The 24,940-nt window shown below is 37.9% G+C and overlaps 1 protein-coding gene across 1 annotated transcript in view; it reads right to left on the bottom strand.

The window, feature by feature from the left end:
- Positions 1-24,610, bottom strand: part of IPO7 (importin 7) — a 47,099-nt gene extending 22,489 nt beyond the window's left edge. Inside the window, exons 1-6 of the mRNA XM_082661047.1 lie at positions 24,377-24,610; positions 10,248-10,329; positions 7,092-7,245; positions 5,818-5,976; positions 2,223-2,379; positions 357-446 (exon numbers count right to left, since the gene is read on the bottom strand). Of these exons, the coding sequence (XP_082517173.1) occupies positions 357-446; positions 2,223-2,379; positions 5,818-5,976; positions 7,092-7,245; positions 10,248-10,329; positions 24,377-24,460 (726 nt within the window). The 5' untranslated portion in view covers positions 24,461-24,610. The remainder of the gene's footprint in view (positions 1-356; positions 447-2,222; positions 2,380-5,817; positions 5,977-7,091; positions 7,246-10,247; positions 10,330-24,376) is intronic.
- Between the last annotated feature and the right edge of the window lie 330 nt (positions 24,611-24,940).

Below are 24,940 nucleotides of genomic sequence, written 5' to 3'. Positions count from 1 at the left end.
ACTGTTTATCTGAAGGTTGCTAAGAGAATAGATCTTAAAAGTTCTCACTACAAGAAAAAAAATTTCTAACTATGTCAGGTGACATATGTTATGAACTCAATTAAAAGCTGAAGAAACAGAATTAGGATGGAATAAACAAAAATATAATACAAGCACTTAATAATATACAAAATAACCCTTTACAATTTTTCACTTAATATATTCACATATGTAAACAAATGGTGTCTCTATCTAGAAAAATCTGCCTCACAAATAATATAAATTCACAAAGAATGTTTTAGGAAATATCAGTTAAAATTCTCAAAAGGTAACTAAATATTTAAGCTTAGTGATATAAGAAATACACAGAGACTTACATTAGGTACATCCCTGTTCACAACAGTCTTTAAAATTTCTATCCATTCTGTCAGGTTCTGTTGGTTTATCAGCTCCAGTGGTAGTGTATACTAAATTAAAATCAAGAATCAATATTTTAAAATCCTTACAAAAGAAAATCCAACTTCCTTTTACTCTTCACAAAACCTACAAAAAGTACTTCATTCAGTCCACATTTCCTCTTTCAGTACATAGGCAAATTTCTCATCTGGCTGATTTGGTTAGTTATGTACAATGGTGAACTGTGGCACCGATAGTGGGCATCCTTGTCTTATTCCCAAATTACTGGGAATGTATCTGATTTTCACCATGAGGTATATTTATTGTGATTTCTAGTGAACTTTTTTTTTTTTTTTTTTTTGCGGTACGCGGGCCTCTCACTGTTGTGGCCTCTCCCGTTCCAGAGCACAGGCTCCGGACATGCAGGCTCAGTGGCCGTGGCTCTCGGGCCTAGCCGCTCTGCGGCATGTGGGATCCTCCCGGACCGGGGCACAAACTCATGTCCCCTGCCATCGGCAGGCAGACTCTCAATCCCTACGCCACCAGGGAAGCCCTCTAGTGAACATTTTTTATCAAGGTAAGGAAATTTCTATTCCAGGATTCTTAAGTATTTTTGTTTTGTTTTGTTTTAAAGCAGAAATGGTTATTAAATTTTATCAAATACTTTATCTGGCATCCTTAAAGATTGTTTACAGGTCTCTCTTTTCGTGTAATATAAAAGTTAATCACAAAAACTGGTTTTTTACTCTTGATCCATTCCTGTGTTCCTGGGATAAATCACATCACTTAATAGGCTCACAACATCAATATCCTATTTAGGATTTTAGGACCTCTATTTTCACAAATGAGACAGTACTATATTTTGATTTCAAGTCTCAAAAAATTAGTTGGGTCCTATGCCCTAGAATAATTTATAAAAAGAACTTATTTTTATAATCTAGAAGTTGTGATCCTACCAGTTAGAGGGAAAAACAATTAAAAAACAGTACATTGTCTATCCAAATCATTTTTTAAAAAATTATATAAGAAGCAGCCATTAGAAAGATATTAGATTATCTTTAAAGATCTAGCAAGGGCATGAAAAATCCAACCAAACAATGGAGTGAGTCAGTTATAATAATCTTAGTGGAAATAAAGTCACAGGTCTATTTAAATGAGATTTAAAAAAAAATAAGTAATGGCATGAATTGAACCAAAGGTCCTGGTGGATGAGATGAATCTTTCTTTGGCTATGTGGCACAAAAAGAGCCAGAATTTTAATCCAAATCAAAAACTCTGTTTCATAAGTAATTATAGTCCACTGAGACTATAGACACAACCATTTCTTTAGTGAGATCTTTTATCCCAGGAAGATTTAGAACAATATACAAAGATAATAAGGCCCATTACAGTGTGCCAGTCAAGCCCACAGTATTAGTATTTTTGTATCAAGCTTAGGAATAGGTTTTGTAATTACTGCAACAATCTATGCATATTTGGCATAACAGAGCACACGTTAGATGTAAACTCTAATCCAGTAAACTGATTTTCAGACTTGTGAATTCTTAAGGTGAAAGACATAAGAAAATTTTACTAATTTTGTAAATAGTATTAGATGGTTTAAGAGAACTTAAGATTGCCCACTTATAAATTAAGATTTATTAGAGCTATTTGTGTATTTGGCAAAGTATGCTTGGTTAGACTTTAATGTATTTGTAATTTTGGCAATTTATATTTGACTAGCAATTTACCCACTTAATGTAGATTTTCAAGTGAAATTATTATTCAGATGCTGAAATTCTTTATCATTGTTTAAGGTGGCAAATGATAGACTGACTTTACATATAAAAACTACTTTATAAAATTACCTGAACAAGAGCATAGAAGATCTTGAAAATCTGTTTCTGGATGAGGACAGATTGATCAGACTGATCAGAAAGAAGCTGGATAAAACGGTCCTTTAGAACTGGCAGGAAATGTTGCATTGCTGCTACCAATGGACTCCGTTCCTCTGGTTTCTTATACCTTTGGGTAGGAATACAAACTAATTCTGTGAGAATTTATTCACAATTATATATATACATATAGATAGATAGGTAGGTAGATAAATATATATATACATATCTATTATATATATATTTATATCTTATATAATGAAATATAAATTTAAACTACTTGTCTGTTCATACAAATATAAGCAAATACTTTCTAAGCAATTTTATATTCCTAGAAAGAAGAAGAACCTACTATGGAATCAAACCACAGGCAAAAAGCAACTTGAAAAAAACCTCAAATAATAGTATCTAAAATTTACTGAGCATTTATTATGAGGTAAATAATCTTCAAGGCCCCATTAGTATTCTCACTTCTATAGTTGAGGAAACGGAGGGACAGAGAATTTAAGTATCTTTCCCAGTACAGACATCTAGGTATGAACCTCAGCAGATTCAGGATCTGCCCTTTAACCACCTCACTATGCCATCTGTAACTGTGAATACTGATACAATTGAGGAGCTACAACAATTTGGCTTTTAAACATTAGCAGCTGATCAATATAAAATTGATTACATATAACCATCCTTAAGTAATTTACATACAAAGTGCATTAAGGCAGAAGTGGCATCTATAAAGCAGAAAATATTCTATTTCTAAAAGCACTATAAATCAGAAGTTCTTTGGTAACCTTTTGGCAACAAAACCTGACCTCAACAGGCTATTTATGATCTCTATTTATCCCATCTAGAGTGAATATTCACATATTTTATATCAGATATAATAATAATATGTTTGATCCCTGGGTACTGGTACATAGGAGTGTATTATGTGAACCTTGTTACCTTCCTAAAATCTGAAAAATCCTAAATTCTGAATCACATTTTGCTCCAAGGATACGAGTGAAGAATAGCTAATTGAGACATTCCCCCATATAGATTCCTTAGCATTTTAACAGTATTGTTAAAAAGTCTGTTGGCTTTTTTTTTTTTTAATTTTTAAATAATTGATTTTCCCTACCAGACTCCAGTTTTATCTACCGGTAGCCTTTTTGAGGGGAGAAAATGTATCTAAGAATGGAGTATCTTAGCACAGTTTTAAAAGGTAGACACTCTTAAAAGACTGGATTGTTTTTTCCTACTGGGAGAAATGAGAAGCAAAGTAAATTGCCAAGAATAAAAAACACCAAGAGAAATGGTCACGCTAATAATGACTGAGATTATTAAACAATTAACTGACAGACTTCTAAATATTATTTAATGTGCTGAGAAATTACACTTAGCATACACTTTAAAAGGTTACCTGTACATTTCTTTGAGTCAATAAAGCAATAACAATTTACAAAAGGAAGCCATTTGCACTCTCCAATCTGATTAGACAAACTATATTAATTACTGACAATATTATCTTTTAACAGTAAAGGTGAGGACTATATTATATTATGCACCTCTCTCCATTATCCAACCCAGGTGATCACCCACATTAAGAGGGCTTGAATACCCATTCCATGTTAGATATTATTCTCTCCTACCTCCTTCTCTACACTGAGTAGTAGACTGGAAGTTGGGTGGTACCATATCCAAACTAATGGGTATGAAAGTAATTTACACAAGGAAACAAATATTATTTCATACGACCTGAAAGTTCCTGAAAGCGTGAAAATGTGACACTAATAAAAGCCTAGGGAGTGATCAAGATGGTGGAGGAGTAGGATGTGGAGCTCACCTCCTCCCACCAATAAAAGTCTACTACCACAAGGCTGCAGTGTGTCAAACTGGTGAACCATACTCACAGGAATCCTCAAATACTAGCCCATCACTGTTCTGTTAAAAAAAAGTCAACGGTTCATCATGTAAAAGATCACATACAAATCCCCCATCATGGCATTCAAAACCCTCTTTTAACACAGTCCCAATTTACCAATTCAAAATGATCCCCCTCTACCACCAAAAAAAAAAAAGAAGACAAAATGATCCCCGATTTCAACAGAAGTTATCCATACCATTTAGTGGTCTCCTCACTACCCACTAAAGACAGTGTCACATTTCCACCTCTGTACCTTTCTTTCTTTGCTCATACTATTCCATGTGGTGTGAGATGCATTCCTCTTCAAATGTTCCTTCTATGCTCCTTCACCTGACAAGCATTTCCTGAGGATCTATGCTCCTGAAGGCCATCACAACTTCCAATTTCTCCATGAATTTTCTTAGAACTGCTTCAGTCCACACAGATCCCTTGTGAACAGGCTGTGCTCCACAATCGAACACTAGCTGAAAATGAACTGTAATTCCAACACTGTAGCAGCCTATGTCTCCCATTTTAAAAATCCCTGTCATACTCTCTCCTGCTAAGATTAAGGACAGGAGAGACAAACCTCCTCCATGACAATGACAGCTTATTACTGTTATTCTCTCTCAGTTTAGTCACTCACTTACCAGAACTACAACTGGCACTCTGACAGAGGTTGGAGCAACAGCTGGAACATTCCTTAGCAGGAAGATGGGTAGCTGGTGGGAACACAAGAAAACACCAGTACCAATGCTGTAAATGGTTTATTTCTCTCCTGCTCAGAACAAAAGCAGCAGTTCATCAGCTACTTTGAGTTGGGACCCAAAAAGGGTATTGGAGGCTAACTACAAGTCCCAGAATTAGAGGGCTCACAATGGCATCTGTGTAGCTGTTAGGGCTGGAAATAAAGCCACCATCATGGTGTAAGTGTTCCTTCCTCATAATTTGCTAATATCAAAACTTTCAAGTGCCTACCAATTTCATTACTTTCACCACACACTTAAAAGAAAATCTCTGCAACATTTGGCTTACTACTTTTAGTGCTATACCTCAACTTCCAAGGTTAGATTTTTTTCTGATCCTTAAGCCCAGGTCTAAAATGATCCCTAAATCTTTCTTACTGATACCAATTACTTACATGAACTATAATTTGCTCAAGTATGCCAACACTGAAGCAGATGACTATGAATCCCTCAAACACAATGATTAAAAATGATCATATGAAATTCCAACATATTCTTCTTAAAAAATTAGAGGTAGGTTCTTGAAACTTCACAAGAACCCAAATTAAGATAAAAATTCAAAGAAAGGCAGAATAAAGAGCTCTAATGATCAATGTACTTTGACCCCCTTCACATCTTAAAACCTTATCTTTAGGCCTTTTATCACCACAAATTGAGGAGCCTATATTGAGAAGTTAGGGATAACTTGGGTTTTGAACAGGGAAACAGATCATGATTAAGAAAAAAGGGCACAAGGAGTTTCATAGTTGAATCAACAGAAGAGACTGCAGAATTAAAACAAGAATGCTATTTCAAAAGGAAGACACAATTAAAATCATGTAATTCACTAACTTTAGTATATATACCAAATGAAATTTCAAGATGTTCAAACCAATTAGCTTAAATTTCCCAAGCCTTTTCTACTTCTCAAAACTCTACAGGAATTGAGAGAGATACTTACTCATAATTTTTCACAAGCTGATAGAGGCAAAGAAGAATTCCTAGCCAACATGCACTGTTATCAGACTGAAGGTAAAAGCCAATTTTGTCCACAATGGCAGTCCAGCGACTCGGATAATCATGCTTAATGATATGATGAATGCATGTAGTAAGCTGTACCCTAAAAGTCAAAAATAAACAATAAGGAGGAAGAAATGCTACCTCAAGTTTTGTTAACTCATATAAAGAAAAAGGCTGTTTAGACAAAAATAAGTCACTAAGCAAAAACTGTTACTACTGACTCAAAAGAAACCCAACAATGTTACAAATGCAAGTGATTTTATTTTTAATTTTCATCCCCATCATCAACTGACAGGTTTCATTTAGAACATCAACTATTCTCATTAAAAATTCTACAAAATCGGGCTTCCCTGGTGGTGCAGTGGTTGAGAGTCCACCTGCTGATGCAGGGGACACGGGTTCGTGCCCCAGTCTGGGAAGATCCCACATGCCGCAGAGCGGCTGGGCCCGTGAGCCATGGCCGCTGAGCCTGTGCGTCCGGAGCCTGTGCTCCGCAATGGGAGAGGCCACACAGTGAGAGGCCCGCGTATCGCAAAAAAAAAAAATCTACAAAATCAAGGGTCAGGACAGGAACAAAGACGCAGATATAGAGAATGGACTTGAGGACACAGGGAGAGGGAAGGGTAAGCTGGGACAAAGTGAGAGAGTGGCATGGACTTATATATACTACCAAATGTAAGCTACTGGGAAGCAGCCGCATAGCACAGGGAGATCAGCTTGGTGCTTTCTGACCACCTAGAGGGGTGGGATAGGGAGGGTGGGAGGGAGACGCAAGAGGGAGGAGATATGGGGATATATGTATACATACAGCTGATTGACTTTGTCATAAAGCAGAAAATAACACACCACTGTAAAGCAATTATACTCCAATAAAGATGTTAAAAAAAAATTCTACAAAATCATACACAACAAGCTTTCAAATATCAAGACTATACAATATAAAGTATATGACAGTATTCTATAACTTTCTATACCCTCTTTCATCTGATCATAGTATGTTTCACAAGTTTTACATGAAGTTTTGGTTTTTAATAAATATAAACTGTAGCAAGAAAATAAAACAAAAAAGAATTCCCCTGTAACTGCATTTGTTAAGTTTTGTGCCACAAAAAATGACAGATTTTTATGTTCTGAAAAGATCCCCTCTTCTGCATCCCTCCAAAGCCCGCAAATTATATATCTGCAACAAAGGTTAAGTTTAAAACATATACATACCTGATGAGCTCAGGAGAGTGGATAATGGCTTCTACAATATTTTCTCGAATACAATGTCGATCTTCTTCTGGAATAGTATAAGGGGATATATCCCCTGGTGCCGTTTCCCGATCAGGCCAATACTGTGTTATCATATTTTTCAAATAGATAACACCTAAAATATAGATCAATTTGACAAAAGAAAGTGAAAGCACTGTAAACATCCCTGTGTCTACACCTCAATTTATTTCTGTCAGACCAAACATTGCTAGGAAAGCTAACCTTTTAAAATCAAAATACTATACTCTATAATTTTAAAAGTTGATAAAACACAAGTTTAATGCTCAGCTACAGTAATCACCCACAAAGTTATTATTAAACATACAGTCTAAGAGAACTCTGCAAACTACAAACAAAATTGTTTTTACAACACATTTATACACAACACTTTTCATCCTTGTTTTCTGTAGGAAAGCTGTTTTACCAAATCCGCTTTCTAAATGAAGCCTCTAAAAACAAAACCACATACATATACCAAGTTTCTATAATTAATAACTCTGTTATACAGACTGAATGTATAACCCTAACCCCCTAACCAGAAACCCTAACCCCCAATGTGATGAGGGGATGAGGGCTTTAGTAGGGTGATCAGCTAATGAGGGCTCTGCCCTCACGAATGGGATTAATGCCCTTATAAGAGACCCTAGAGAGCTTCTTCCTCTTCTACCATGCGAGGGTCTATGAACCAGAAAGTAGGTCCTCGGAGACCAAATCTGCCAGTGCCTTAATTCTGGACTTCTCAGCCTCCAGAACTGTGATAAATAAATTTGTTGTTTATAAGCCATCCAGTCTATGGTATTCTGTTAGAGCAGCTCAAAGTGACTAACACACACACAGGTTGTTATTTTTAATCATAGAAAAATTACAGTATATAAAGATTCTCAGTCAATAAATTTAAGTATTTCAATCATACACCACAATCATACCAATTCAAATTCGTGTTATTTTATGGGAGAATTCGTTATGTTCAAAAATTACAGACTACTACCTTCTGTCAGTTATCATACTGCCACCTTGCACATTGCTAGCTCCTTCTGTCAGTTATCATACTGCTAGCCTGCACATTGCTAGTTAACTCTAACTGAACTAGCTTGGTAATAATGCTTTTTATCCTGACCCCTCCACCCAAATGAGAGAGAAAGAGAATCCTTGAACACAAATGTACAGAATGTATAGGAAAGGGAAATTATTCAAAATTAATGTCTAAATTCTGCAAAACACTGATTCTTCTCTGATTAGTAATTAACACTTACCTGGAGTCTTGTACCTATTCAAACAAGGATAACTGATACAAATATGATTTTTATATTCTACTTTGGTTTATCTTGGAAATTAAAATAATACCCCATCTTACAGCATTTCAAAAAAGATTACAACTACATATTAAAATATCCTTCAACAAAAGCTTTAAGATAACCTACATCTACAGTCAAGAACACTGATTCAGCATGTGGGACTGACATATTTCAGATTAATACTATTTTATTCTTTAGTTCCAAAACAGAACAAAGATAAAAATTAAGACTTGATATAGCCCCTATGTCTTCCAGATATAGCCTCTGAGTATTTCTTTCCAACAAAATGCACAAAGGAAGTAAATATATATACTTATTTGTACACTTTTGATTCAGTATTTTTAAAAGTGTTTGCTTGAACAAAACACATAAACAGGTGAGAACTGCACTGAAAGAACCTCGTGATTCACAGGCTACTCCATCCAGAATGCTTGAGTTCTACTACAAAGACAGAATGAATGCATCTTTCAAAGTCTAGCAGATAAAACCACCATATACCATGTACTATAAAATATCATTCAATTATTACAAGGATGTAATAAATTTTAAAGTAATGATTATATTTTGAAAATTAGGACCAATTTCATAGTTTGGTTGCTTCTGGTTTTGTACATACTAATAAACAACTTTCTAGAATTTAATTTTGCTAATACACATAATCAAGTTTCTAATGTGTTAAGGTCCCTCCTAAATGCCAAATGCTTTCAACATCTTAGTAAAATTTTGAGATTTAAAGGCAAAGATTCTTATCTAAAAAAAAATAACTAAATGGGAAAATGTTAACTTCATTAGTAAAAAAGAACTGACGGTTAAAATAAACAAAGCGACCTTTTCCTATTTAACTAGAAAATTTTTTTAAAGATTTACTGCTGACCAGGGTTCAGCAAAATTACTGTATTTTATAGGCACAAAAAATGTCCCATTTTTGTGCTACTTATATACCAATTTAAAAAAATCATAAACAACTTACATTGATTCATTCATTTACTGAGTACCTGCAGTGTGTCAGGCAATACCTTAGGCACTGGGAATACAATTGTTAATCAAACAGACCTGAGATTAAATTCCAACAACTGAGAAATGGTTCACTGCATATGGCACATTATTGTAAATTATTTAGCCATTAAAACATAACTTTTAAGATAAACACTATGTAGAGAAAAGGAATGTGCTTACTATACATTAAATATCGTAAGCAAAAAAAATTCTTTTAATAAAACTGGTGTAGGGAAAAAGAACAGCAAGAAATAATCCCAGAATATAACTGGTTTTTCTAGACTAGTAAGGTTATTGGCACTTTATATTTCCTGTAAGAAATACATCTGCAAATAAATTAAACAACAAGCATTAAAGAGGTCAATTCCATTATTCTGCAGACTAACAGATGATATCAGGAGCAGTATGCCACATTTTCATAGACTCTGATACTGAGGGAATTACTCAATATTTTGTTGAAACTGGAACTAAGAAACAGTACCTTTTAAATGGTTAAAATAAAATAGTAAAAGCAAACAGCTGGAGGTTTGTATCTTAGAATCATCCATCATGGAAGAAAACAGGGAATATGGAGACTCTTTCAATAAACCCCATCAATTTCTCCTTCCAGCTTCTTTTTTAATTCAGTGAAATATCACATTCCTTTAAACTCTGTCACCAGATATCAAGGCACTTGTGGCAGTTTGTAGTAAACACAACGGAGCAAACCAATTTTCAGTGAAGAAAATCACTGAAGGGCCTTCCCAGGATACTTCTGCTACTCAACTATGAACCTTTGAAATGATATTATTTACACATATCCAAGAAAATAATTCAGGAAACTTGCCTGCCTGTCTCACAGGTAAATCCAGTTGTTCCGACATAGTAATCTGAAGCAGTGTTGAAACAAAATTCAGAGACTTGTGTGCCTACAAATAAAAAAATACATTTTAAATTTCTGCAAATAAATATTCTCAGTACTCTATTTCACTGCTTGGCTGGCACAAAAGGCTCTCCTCCACAAGTTGATTCCAGCCTTATTTCCTATCACTCACATATAAGGAACTCAAAAAATTCAGTAACCTAACTCCTAAAACTTTTGTTATGTTTGCATTTGCCTGTGTACCATTGCACTTCTGACCTACACTGGTGGCAGCAGCTCAAAAACAGTGTCTTTTGTGATACCTATTTCCTCAATTCAGTAATAATTTCTCCAGAGACATTCTATGAAGTGGCTAGACAAAAATTAAACAAGTAAAAATTAACAGCCTGAGGGGCGGTTTCCAAGGTGCTAATAACGTTTCTTTCTTTTTTTAAAAAATCATTTATTTATTTAATTATTATTTTTGGGGGAGGGGGCTGCGTTGGGTCTTTGTTGCTGCGCGCGGGCTTTCTCTAGTTGTGGCAAGCAGGGGCTACTCTGCGTTGCAGTGCGTGGGCTTCTCATTGCAGTGGCTTCTCTTGTTGCAGAGCACGGGCTCTAGAGCATAGGCTCAGTAGATGTGGCGCACAGGCTTAGTTGCTCCGAGGCATGTGGGATCTTCCCAGACCAGGGCTTGAACTCACCATGTCCCCTGTGTTGGCAGGCAGATTCTTAACCACTGCGCCACCAGGGAAGCCCGACGTTTTATTTCTTAACACGTCTGTTTTATAAAAGTGTGTCCAGTTTGTGAAAACTAATCAACTGTATCCTCACGATCACTTTTCTATATGCATATTTCAATAGGAAATTTAAATGAAGAGTTTTGAACATAAAATAAAAGTAGGATACAAACTATACGATAATTTAGCAAATATATTTACATGAATATACAATGCAACATATACAGAAAACAAGGAAATACACCAAAAATGCTAATAAGTTGTATCTGGGATGGTAAGATTATAGAGGAACTATTGTATATGTTATTTTCTATTATCCAAATTTTATGCTATGATCCTGGGTTACTTTCATTAACAGTATAAAAGTTATTTAATAATTCCTAAATATGCCATATTTGATTTTGATTTATTAATAAAGAACTGAAATCTCTTCTCATATGTGTTCTCATTCCCTCTCCCCCAATATAACCATTTCCTATAATGTTATCTCCTCCTTCCAGCCCAAGTTTTAGTATTTTTCTGCATGTGTTCACATGGACACTAGTGATTTTTATTTTAGTTTCTTCCTTACAGACTTTTTTTTTCATATCTTTATTGGAGTATAAATGCTTTACAATGTTGTATTAGTTTCTGTTGTACAACAAAGTGAATCAGCTATATGTATACATATCCCCATATCCCCTCATCCCTCTTAAGCCTCCCTCCCACCCTCCCTATCCCATCCCTCTAGGTCATCACAAAGCATTGAGTTGATCTCCCTGTGCTACTCAGCAGCTTCCCACTAGCCATCCATTTTACATTTGGTAGTGTATATATGTCAATGCTACTCTCATGCATTCTACAAACACATTCTTAGAAACAGAAAAATTTCCCTTTGGATATAAAAAAATGTCTTTCACATTAGACCCAGAGTGATACTTTGCTCGTTCAGTCACTCCAAAAATTATTTATTTAGGTGTTCTTGGTGCAAAACACTATGCTAGGAGCTGAAAATACAAGGTTGAACGAGACAATGAGTCTCCATGACCTCATGGAAACTTAACAGTGAAGGAAAACAAGACAAACAGGTAACTGCCATAAAGTATAATGGAAGAAACAGAAAACACTATGGAAGAATCAAAAGTAGAACCTCCTAACCCAGAAGTAATGCTTAAATTTAAGACCTGGACAGGAGCAGTTAGATGAAAGGGAGGAATTTACCCTTTCCCGTACTCCAAATAGATCTGAACACAGTTAACCATTATCACTTTCATGAAACACCCTTCCACCTACATAGTTCATACACCACTCTTCCTGGTATCTTCTCAGGCTCCTTTGCTTGCTTCTCATTCTATGTACAAATGCTAGAACGTGGTGCAAGAACTCAGTCACAGGCCATCTTTTCTGCTCCCTAGCTGATTTCATCCAACTCCTGTCTTTAAATACTATCTATAAATCAAATATGTCATTTCCAGTCCAGGACACTCTAACAGACCTATTTAACATCCCTACCTTCATTGTCTCATAGGATTCTCAGACTTACTATGTTTAAATCATTTTTTTCCCCTAAAAGCTGTGACTCTACTTCCTTGTACCACCTCTCCCAACCCTTGTCATCACCATCCTCACAGTTATTCATGTCTGAAAACTGAACGTCATCTTTAATACTTCCCTCTTTTTTACCCCAATACAATATATCCGGCCCTATCAATTCTACATACAAAATGCTTGTATAATTATTATGTCCACTTTCTCCATTCCCATTATCACCAACATAGTCCAAGTGACTATCATCTCTCTTGATGTAGCCATCTGCCCCCCCAACCATTCTCTATTTAGCAGCCAATAATCTTTAAAATTGTAAACTAATCCCCTTTAACCAAACCTTTTAACAATTTTCTACTCTATCTCCTAAAGTCTAAAAGGCCCTGTGTTATCTTGCTCCTGTCTATATCTTCAGCCTCATTTAAAGAAACCTTCTCGGGCCTTCCCTGGTGGTGCAGTGGTTAAGAATCCACCTGCCAATGCAGGGGACACGGGTTCGAGCCCGGGTTCAGGAAGATCCCACATGCCATGGAGCAACTAAGCCCATGCACCACAACTACTGAGCCTGTGCTATAGAGCCCGCGAGACACAACTACTGAAGCCCGCACGCCTAGAGCCCGTGCTCCACAACAAGAGAAGCCAATGCAATGAGAAGCCCTCGCACAACAAGGAAGACCCAAGGCAGCCATAAATAAATAAATAATAAAGAAACCTTTTCACCCCCCACTGCCCCACCTTAGCAGCCTTCTTTAGGTCCTTTCAACAATACACATTACCCCATTGCAGAGTCTTTGTACATGCTGTGACTTTCTACCTACAACACTTCTCTCCAGTGCTCCACCAGAGTTAACTGGTCCACAGCTTCACATTCTTTGGGTCTCAGTTTAAACATTTCCTTAGAGAAGCATTTCCTCACTGATCACACTAGGGCTAAGCAGGGCTCCCTATTACTCTCATAAGCTCCAAGGTATTTTTACTTCATAATACTTATTACATATTTGTAATTATTATATTTGTAGCTGGTTTTATGTCTGCCTCTCCTATTAGACTTTAAGCTCCACTGAGAATAAGGACTTTACTGTATACCCAGTTCCTCGTATGTTTGACATTCAAAATACTCAACAAATTTATTGAAAGAATAACAATGAATCAACAAAAAAAGGGGCTTTGGAAGCAGTTCTGATCACCTAGGGGCTGTGCAGAGTGAAAAAGCGTATTTATATTTTTAGACCGATGAGCCCACAAAGACCACTACTATGTCACTTTTTAGGCCATTAATATTAAAGTAGGGGGCTTCCCTGGTGGCGCAGTGGTTGAGAGTCCGCCTACTGATGCAGGGGACACAGGTTCGTGCCCTGGTCCAGGAAGATCCCACATGCCGCGGAGCAGCTGGGCCCGTGAGGCATGGCCGCTGAGCCTGTGCATCCGGAGCCTGTGCTCCGCAACGGGAGAGGCCACAACAGTGAGAGGCCCGCGTACCGCAAAAAAAAAAAAAAATTACATAGGTATCTTGTCTCCCGCATCAAATTGTGAACTCCTGGAATGAACTGCTAGAATCAGACAGTTATAAACATAAGTGATGTCACTGCCTACATTTTTAACTCTTGAGCAAGTTTGATTCAGCAAATCTAACTCTTAATTACCAAGTCAGTATAACAAAATCTACTTCACAGGATAGCTCTAAGGAATAAACACGGAAAGTATTTTGGCAAATATCAAGACATAACAAATGGGGAGTTCCCTGGTGGCCTGGTGGTTAGGATTCCGAGCTTTCACTACCATGGCCCGAGTTCAATCCCTGGTCGGGGAACTGAGATCCCACAAGCCGCGCAGTGTGGAAACACACACACACAAACACAAAGAATTAGTACAAGTGGACAAGACAATCCTACCACAAAACAATATATGCAATACACCAAAGCACCGGTCAAGATGGGGGAAAAAATGGAACACAGTGCTGGCAGACGTATAAAACGGTACAACCATTTTGGAAAACCGGCAGTATCTGACATGCACCTATCTTACAACCTAGCAATTTCCCCCTTATATATCCAAGAGAAATAAGTGCTTATGTTCACAATAATACCTGTCCATTAACAAGTGAATGTATAAACAAACTGTGGTACAATTCATACAATGAAATACTATACAATAAATTAAAAAAATAAAACCAACCTACAGAATCAAGCAATAATACAGATCTCAAAAATATGTTGAGAAAGAAGCCAGACTGTATCACATACTATGTGATTCTATTAATGTGAAGTTTAACGACAGGCAAATCCAAGTTATAGTTAACAGAAGTCAGAAAAATGATAACCTGAAGACGAGTCTGAAGAGAAAATTCTAGGCCAATGGAAATGTTTTATCTATCTTATCTATCTTCCTACCTACCTACCTATCTTAATCTAGATGGTGGTACCTAGGTAAAAGCTGACTGAGCTGTACATATTTTTGAGCTCTGTGTTATATGTAAATTAACCCTCAATTAAAAGAAAAAGCCAACAACACTACTTTTACTTGAACATTCACAGCATTATTCATAAAAAAGTAGAAACAACCCAGATGTCCATCAACTGATGAATGGATAAGCAAAATGTGGCATATCCATACATTCATGTAACGTTATTCAGTAATAAAAGGAATGAAGTACTGACACTTGGTACAACATGTGTCAACCTTAAAAACATTATGCTGCGTGAAAGAAGCCAGTCACAAAAGACTACAGATGGTATGGTTTCATATATATCAAATGTCCAGAACAGGCAAATCTATGAGCAGAAAGTAGCCTAGAGGGCTTCCCTGGTAGCGCAGTGGTTGAGAGTCCGCCTGCCGATGCGGGGACACGGGTTCGTGCCCCTGTCCGGGAACATCCCACATGCCGCGGAGCGGCTGGGCCCGTGAGCCACGGCAACGGGAGAGGCCCGCGTACCGCAAAAAAAAAAAAATGTAGCCTAGGACTGGAGGTGTAGGGCGGAATTAAGAGTAACTACTTAATGGTATGGGGTTTCCTTTAGGGGTGATAAAAATGTTCTAAAGTTTGTAGTGATGGATGCATAACTGTGAATACACTAAAAATCACTGAACTGGATACTAAAGTGGCTAAAATCAATAAATTTATTTTAAAAAATCAACAAAACTAAACACTGAAAACAAGCACTTAGTTTATTACCCTATTATTTTAGGTCACTTTGAATGCCTTCATAAACAAACCAACATAAATCCAAAAAGTACAACTGACCAAAAAAAAAAAAAAAAAAGTTACTTTCAGACAACAGAGCTAGACTAATGGTAAGAAAGAAAGGATATTTCTGTCAGCAGGAATAGCACAAGCAATCTCAACCTGGGACATCTATCTACTGGCCTCATCCAGCTGAAATCCCTAGTGCAGGTAGCCTTGTATTCTCCCTAAGAAGGTAACAAATGGACTTAAATTAGTACTAAATATTAAAAATCAGGTTCTCAAGAAAATTGAGACAGAAAGTAGGTTCGTAATCACTTAAGACTGGGATGGGGATTAAATACAAACTGCAAAGAGGCATCTTACTGGAATAATGGAAATGTTCCAAAACTGGATTGTGGTAATAGTATTATCTACCAAAAATCACCGATTCCACTTAAAACAAGTAAAGTTTACGATATGTAAATTATACCCCAATAAAGTTTAAAAATGGGAAAAAACCCCCATGGATCTGTACAATTATAAAACACAGGACAAATAAAGATATACACTAACTATACAAGTTAGGAAAAAACTCTTTCAAGCATTGGGTAATCTCTAACAACTTTCTGGCATTCTTGGATATAGCAAATTATCACATATTTAGAAGAATTCCTATCACATGTTAACTATTACTATATTTATTAACTATCATAAATTTAAAGGTCTTCATGTTTTACACTATAAAAAATAAATTTAAGTAAAAATATCACTAGCATCAATTTTTATCACAAAGTTTGGCAAACACTGATTAGGCTTGAGAAGATGCTACAATAAATCTTTTATTAGTCAAAGTATCTGGCTTCTAGCAGTCAGAGAACCAGGAGAAATTAAGCAACAAATGGGTCATTATATATCATTAAGTAGAGCTAGAACTGCTAATACTCAGGTTTAAAAGCTGCTCACCATAACACAAAACTACCTTTCCAGACAACTTCTTACCTTCTCATGATCTGTCATCATGCCAAATAATTCAACGTTCATCCTTAACCCACCTCATCAAAATTCTTCAATAGCCCCAACTCCATCTCCATCTCCTTTAACTCCACTCCACTTACTAGTACTTACAACATGCCAGATACGACAGAGATAAAAGATCACCACTCTAAAGTAGGTTGGGAAATTAATTCTAATTAGACTGACAGGTAAGTATTTTAGTTAGACCCTAAAGGATTTAAACCCACAGAGATGGAGAGAAAAGATTTTTAAAAGGAAAAGAAGTATGGGTTATGTTAAAGAGATTAGTAGAAAAATGAAAGAAAACAGTGGAAGACAAAAATGAATAGGTAGAGACTTCCCTGGTGGCGCAGTGCTTAAGAATCCGCTTGCCAATGCAGGGGACACGGGTTCTAGCCCTGGTCTGGGAAGATCCACATGTCACGGCGAAACTAAGCCCGTGCACCACAAATACTGAGCCTGTGCTCTAGAGCCCATGAGCCACAACTACTGAGCCTGTGAGCCTCAACTACTGAAGCCCGTGTGCCTAGAGCCCGTGCTCTGCAACAAGAGAAGCCACCGCAATGAAAAGCCCGCGCACCGCAACAAAGAGTAGCCCCTGCTCGCCACAACTAAAGAAAGCCTGCGAGCAGCAACACAGACCCAATGCAGCAAAAAATAAAAATAAATAAATCTATAAAAATTATTCTTTAAAAAATGAATAGGTATATTGTGACCACATCAAGATCCATTAAGTGTGCACTTTTTTTTGCAAGTTTTTACATGATCAGATCTATGCTGCAGGAAGAATAAGGTCCTGAAGCAGTATGAAGAATATAATTCTAGGATAGATGACTATTAAAACATTACAAGGGCTTCACTGGTGGCGCAGTGGTTGAGAGGCCGCCTGTCGATGCAGGGGACGTGGGTTCGTGCCCCGGTCCGGGATGATCCCACATGCCGCGGAGCGGCTGGGCCCATGAGCCATGGCCACTGAGCCTGTGCGTCTGGAGCCTGTGCTCCGCAACGGGAGAGGCCACAACAGTGAGAGGCCCGCGTACCATAAAAGAAAAAAAAAAAATTACAAGTAGAAAATTATTATTACAACAGGTAATAATAGGCCTGAAAAACTTCTACTCCACAGGTAGCTCCCCTTACTCCCCAAAATAAGTCAAACTACAAAAGAAAAAAAAAAGAAAGACATACATATCACATAAACAAATTTCCCCTGACCCTACTACCTTTTTAACCTACAAACTTATTCCTACCCCCTTACTAGCATTTCACTCACTAACCCTGTAATCAGAAATTTTCTCCAAGGTTGCCAATATTTTTAAAGCTCCCCTCCCCTGCCCCCACCAAACTCATTTTGCTTTAACTTCCCTCATTTAGAAATATCAACAACCCTTTCTTTTTCTAACAGCTTTTTTACTTATTACAAAAGGAATTCATGTTCACTGGTAGAAAATTTATGAAATTTATTTATGGAACAAGGAAACTAAACCTACAACCAATCTTCTTACTTGAAATTCCTTTTCTTGGCGCCCTTTGGCTTTTCTGCACAATTCTCCCATCTCCTTTTCCCTATGTTTCTCAATGTCCCCAAAATGGGCATGGCCCAAAGGGTATGCAGCCCTCTAGGCCACCCCACACCTCTGGATCACACTCCCTTCCTCTCAATTCACCTGCAGAAGAAAAATCACTTTTCCATTACTGCTTTCTCTCCTAAACTTCAGTTCCACATTCCCAATTGCCTACTAGACATTTTCTCCTTGGTGTTTCCAGCTCCTCGAACCAGACAGACTGTAGTCATGCTTTCTCCAATATCAATTTCCCTTCTAGACCCACATTTTCCAATGTAATCACCTAATGTCAATATCTTTTAAAGCTTACTTTAAGACGTAACTTTTTATTAATTCTCACCATTTTGTAATGTAACCAAACAGACCTTCAATTAGTTACTGTACTTCACATCATTTATAAGGAAGAGAGGCGCTTAAGGGCACTATGACATCAGAGTTTACATAAAATGAATACAATCAGGTAATTTCAAGAGCCAAGGAATTTCTACCCTCTGCTTTACTAGAGAAGTTGACAAAGGCAATTACTGTATCTATTTTACCTACATGAAATATGAGGCATAGTGAGGTTAAGGCAGTGTAGTGGTAAAACCGGGACCAGGCTGAGGCTCTTCACTGTGTCCTCCTGCCTATCATTAAATTGCGGTAATGCTTTCCAACTAAGGAGTTTTTAAAAAACTTCTTAATTATAAATTACTTAGCAACCAAAAAAAAAAAAAAAAAGCACCCACTTTAAATCAAGCTCATCGTTAACATGCCACTGACAGAAACAGTAAGTAAAATAATGCATGCATCTATTTCTGAAAAAGAAAATTGTTTTCTTACAAATATTAATATGGTGTTATCTTTCTTTCAGATCTTTAACATGCTCTGTCACTGAATAACTTCCTGTCTAACAATCCAAGAATCCAGGAACTTTCCCTCTCCAAAATTCAGAACAGGATCTACTTCATGATATTCCTAATTAAAGAATGTTAACCTGCTCAGACTACAAACTATTCTATCTTCCAAAAACATACACCATAACCTCATAAATATTTGCTGAATTTCTAGACTTGCTAAATTGTCCTATAAATGTGCCGTCATTTTGCACTTTTCCAGACCTAAGATTTTCACTGATTAAACATTTCATAAGCCTTTAATAAAATAAAATCAAATTAACCAATTATAAATAATCACTTTCGGTTGTAATAGTAACCATCTGTGAAGACAGCAGATGTTACTTAGGTAGTTCGTGAATTTTAAAGATAAACAAAATATCAAGAAACTTATCAAAGCTATGTCCTCTTACTTTTTTTCACATAAAGCACGTGAAAAAGCAGCATTTCTGCCTACATAAGCATTTTACAGCAATTAAGCTTAGGAACTGAGGGTTTAAAAGAGATTTAAATGAGATTTATGGTTAGGAAAAATTTCAGTTTAAGGAGGTAAGAGGTTAACAGGAGGGGTGAGCAGCATGAGTAAAGGTTTGCATATAGAAAGGCTTCCACTGAAGAACACTGGCAGCTAAAGCAGGAAGAGAGCAGCGATATTGTTCTCTGTTATAATAATCTGCCAAAACCCTCCAGACATTATTTTCTTTATCTTACAAATGAAAAAAACAAGTATTTCTGAGTGTGTGTGTGCGCGCGCGCGTACAGATAGGAAAAGACAGTCTTTGTATTCAAGAGCAAATAGTCTGGAATATAAGAAACAATGTTGAATGAATACCAAATGCACATATTTTAGATTAGCTAAACAAATTTTTAAAAATTGCACTTCTAGATATACTAGAATATACAGTATAGAATTTAAATGAGAAGTGACAGATGTCTGTAACACAAACCTACTTTAACAATTCAAAGATGAGTATTCTTAACATTCTTAACATTATTCAAGGGCTTCCCTGGTGGCGCAGTGGTTAAGAATCCGCCTGCCAATGCACGGGACACGGGTTCAAGCCCTGGTCCGGGAGGATACCACATGTCGCGGAGCAACTAAGCCCATGTGCCACAACTACTGAGCCTGCACTCTAGAGCCCACGTGCCACAACTACTGAAGCCCGAGTGCCTAGAGCCTGTGCTCCGCAACAAGAGAAGCCACCGCAATGAGAAGCCTGCAGACCGCAACGAAAAGTAGCCCGTGCTCGCCGCAACTAGAGAAAGCCTGCATGCAGCAACAAAGACCCAACTCAGCCAAAAATAAATAAATAAATATATTTAAAAAGAAAAACAAAAAAAATTTCTATTATTCAAGTTATTTCTCTTTGCACTCAACAAACATTTACTATAGAGAACCTATAATGTGGCAGGCACTGTGTTTATAAGAGTGCCAATTTTCATGCTGCAATAATGCTATCTACTAGTGAGCTCACTGTCCAAATAATATGTACTTGTGTTCTTTCTCCATCAGTGCTGATCATCTGCCACTGAGATGAACAACTACAAAGTTAGCAGACTGAGGTAGGAAATGAAATGTATTGCATGTCGGATTGGTTAATCAATTGGCACTTAAACAGTAATTCAAATAATCTGGAGAGAACTTAGTAGTTGCCAAACACTTTCCTAAAATTTTTACATTCATCATCTCACTCAACCCACACAACACAATGACATACCATACTAACATAAGGAAAATGACGGTTAGAGGTTAAGTAACTTTAACACCTCACAGCTAGTGCAGAAATCTTTAGTTTAAAAAAAAAAAAAGAAAATGGTTTTCTTCAGTCTTTGAGGCAAAGCTTGTTATACAAACATATTTCAAATTGGGACATGAGAGAGAACAATGGGTTCCAAATTACAGCAGAGGTTCAAAAAAAATCAAAATTCATAACACACTACAGAGTAAGTGGGGAATACTAAAACAGATTTATCTTGAAAATATCTGCCAAAAAGAGTGTCCTTACTGTGGTCTTTAACAGTCTTATGGAACTTTATCTATATGTAACATAAAAAACATATAAACAGGGACTTCCCTGGTGGTACAGTGATTAAGAATCCGCCTGCCAATGCAGGGGACACGGGTTCCAGCCCTGGTCCGGGAAGATACCACATGCCGCGGACCAACTAAGCCTGTGTGCCACAACTACTGAGCCTGCACTCTAGAGCCCGCAAGCCACAACTACTGAAGGTCGTACGCCTAGAGCCCGTGCTCTGCAGCAAGAGAAGCCACCGCAATGAGAAGACCGTGCACAATGACGAAGAGCAGCTCCCGTTCTCCACAACTAGAGAAAGCCCGAGCGCAGCAACGAAGACCCAACGCAGCTAAAAATAAACAAAATAAATAAATAAAATTAAAAAAGAAAAAAAGCACCCTTAAAATCCTTGAAGTGGAGGTGGTATAAGACATCTAAAGCCTATACTGTTCTCTATTATAACAGGAAGTCAGTAAAGCCTACCATTAACAAAGAATTGCAGTAACAAAACACAGTAATTCCTGACCTCATGAAACTCAAAAATTATACTGGGGAAACAATAAGTAAAATACATATGATAAATAAGTGACACAGAGAAAAATAAACAAGTGAAGGGAGACAGGGAGCATGGTAGTCAGGCCACTCCTTAGGGATACGGAGACAGTTGAACAGTGATAGAAGTTTCTGGGAGACAACTGAGTAAAAGGGGTTCCAAGCAGATGGAACAGTTAAGTGCAATAGCTGAGACAAAGGCACTTTTCGTTTTGTTTTTAAACCATCTGCACTCTAATACTTGGATAACATTTACAATTTTTATAGAGTTAGTGATTACTTCACTTAGCTGAAGAGATCTATTCAAATGGCAATGATCTTTTTCTTTTAGCTAAATGAACCAAAATGTAGCTTCAGTTGAATGAGACATCATGGACTGATTGGTTCACCCTATTTTATCTAAAGCAAGAAGAGCTTGCCAAAAATAAAATGCAACTTCCTCCTTCTTACTACAGTAAAGCTTCTTCAAGACTTATCTGGGATCTATTTCCTAAATCAAGGTTCTGCCACAAGAAAGTCAAAGCAAAAAGTATTCAAATGGAAGCACTTCATTAAAATGGAATCAAGATTAGAAATGAGAATAAATATTCTAATTAATAGAAAAGTTGTCTTAGGAAAATTACTAAAAAATCTAGGTGTAATGACAAAGAAATTTGCAAAATGTAAACATTTAACCATCACAGAAATACAGGCCAGATATCAAATTTTTTGAAAGAAAAGATAAGCAGTGTTCACTACTCCAGAGTATTTTAAAACCCTAACAGCAGCTTAAGGGTTAAGTAATAAATGCTTTGAATACTATTTTGATTTATCTTCTAAAAACTAGCTTGTGAAATACTTACCCCAGGTCTCTACCACAAGATGTTAGTACATACAACTGAACATTCAATAACCTGATTGAGGAATAAATGAATTTCTAATTTGCAGAAAGTATCATTTACCCAATTTTTCTACAAGGGAACCAATTCTTTCAAATAACAATTTTTAAAATTAATAATTACACACAAGTATTTTAGTCAAAATAATGTGCTTTTAGGGCAAAGTCATGGTAGAAATCACTATGACTAAACTTTTAGTGTGTCTAGGTTTACATATGCATTAGCACATCATCAACAAAATAATGTTCATCTTAACCTGTGTCTATCACAAAACAAATCAAAATAAAAAGCAATCCACAACTCCCTCTATGGTTTAGTAATGGTTCAAAGTGGGAATTTCTTTCAACTCACTATTTTATATCCAAAAATAATCTATCCTCCTCCCAAGGTGTCTTCGAGCCTAAGAATTTCAGCATCATTTTTGGCAAGATCTAATGGTCTTATTCACATATAAAATAGATTTAACTTTTCATTTTTAAATAATTTTACACTTAATTTGTCTATATTCCGTGGGCGGTCTTAAAATTTAAGTTCCTAGAGGCCAGGAATCTCTAAAACAGCATTGTACACTGAAGATGTTCAATTATCAGTACTCCTGGAAGTCAATATAAATAATGTTTTTAAATAATTTACCCACCAGCTAAGAAGAGCATAAACTAACTGAATTTCTATTTTAACGAGGGACTTCTCTTTATGTAAAAAAAAAAAAAGTACACTAAACGTCACTAAAGCTGGGCAAATTCATAGGAAGGCATAGGAAGTGACAGCGATCCTTTAAAGAAGCCTTTAAAATACTCACTAAAATATAAGTTACGGAAATTTAGAAACAAAGAATGAAACTGAAAAAAGTACAATAAAATACCCACATAATAAGGCTCTTTTCCAAAGGGTGGTCTCCTCCAAAAATATGGGTAAAAAAGAAACCAACGCTCAGAGAGTTGACATGGAGCTTGGCACGTTTCAAGGCACTCTGTCTTACATCGTCTCCCTTGACTGTCACAGCAAACCCTGTGGCCTAATTTTATGAATGGGAAAACTAAGCGTCGAAACGTTAAGAGACTTGCCCAAGGTCAGTCAAGAAATTAGTGGTACAGCTCTAACTAGAAGGGTGCACTTCACCTGACACCTTGCACTAAATCGCGCTGCCTCCCCGACCGAGGCGTTAACAGAGTAGAAGAGCAGTGAATCAGACTCCCATGGGTATCCCGCACTCCCCGCACCCTGCCTAAGAAGCGGCGGCTCGCCTCTGAAAGCTGTCCCTAGCAGCTCAGCCGGAGAGGAGAAAGTTGTGCAGGTCACCGATCAGCCCAGGGAAGTGACAAGCTGACAGGCACAGCCCCCAGTGGGACTAGCTCTGCATTCCCAGGAGCCCCTCAGAATCCGGCGCCAGCGGGACTGCTACCGGAAACGTCTGAAAAACCTCCCGGTGACTTTCGCCCCCTCCTGGGCGCGAGGAACGAGCTGGGAATGAGCCAGAGGGCGGCCGGCCACCCGAGCCAGCCATGTGTCCAGCCCGTCACGCCCGCCTCGCCCTAGCCGGCTCCTCATGCCTCGACCGCAGCCAGAGGCCCAGCTCAGGATCCAACGCAAAGGCTGCCTTGGCCGCCGCCGCCACCACCGCCGCAGCAGCCTGAGGGCCCCGGCGTGGCACTCGCCGTCAGGTCCCCGCCCCACGGCTCCAGTTGGGCCCCTCAGCGACGCCGTCCCCGCCTCTGGCCAGGCCCGGAGGGCTCGGCCTGCCACAGTCCGCCCGCCCGCCCGCCGTCGCCGCCGCCAGCCCAGCGTCCTTACTTCATTGAGCTGGCGCTCCGCGGCCTCACGCAGGGCTGGGTCCATGGTGCCCCGCAGGGCCTCGATAATGGTGTTGGGGTCCATCGCAGGGCGGACGCAGTCAAACCCGGAGCTCGGGTGCTACTGGGCCAGGAATAGCGCCCCTCACTGCGCACATGGACCCGCCGCGCTCCGCAGCGGCAACCGGCGCGAAAGGAAAGAGAAGCGCCAAGGCCCCGGATAGAACCTCTTCTCTTCGGCGTGGAGGCGGGAGATGCTCCGGCCACTTCCTGTCGGCGCTCCCGTGGAGCACTTTGGGAGATGTAGTCCACTTGGGCAGTCCGCAGCCCACGTGGCCCTGAGCTGTCGCTCCTACAAGACAAGACCTGTTCTTCAGAAAGAGAAAAATGTTCAAACTTCACAGAAAGAAAATTAAAACAATCAGTTACACATAGATTCCACATAATAATATACCTTTGGTAACCATAAGGTAAGGCTGATGCAATGTGTGATGCTAGTAGCTGTGTAATTGAAGGAAGCCTTTTGAAAAGCAATTTGAGATGTGTTACTAAATGCCATAAAAAT

This window comes from Grampus griseus (genome assembly GCF_964374135.1).
Source record: "Grampus griseus genome assembly, chromosome: 8".
In the NCBI taxonomy this organism is placed as follows: domain Eukaryota; kingdom Metazoa; phylum Chordata; class Mammalia; order Artiodactyla; family Delphinidae; genus Grampus; species Grampus griseus.
This window is presented reverse-complemented; position numbering and strand designations above follow the sequence as displayed.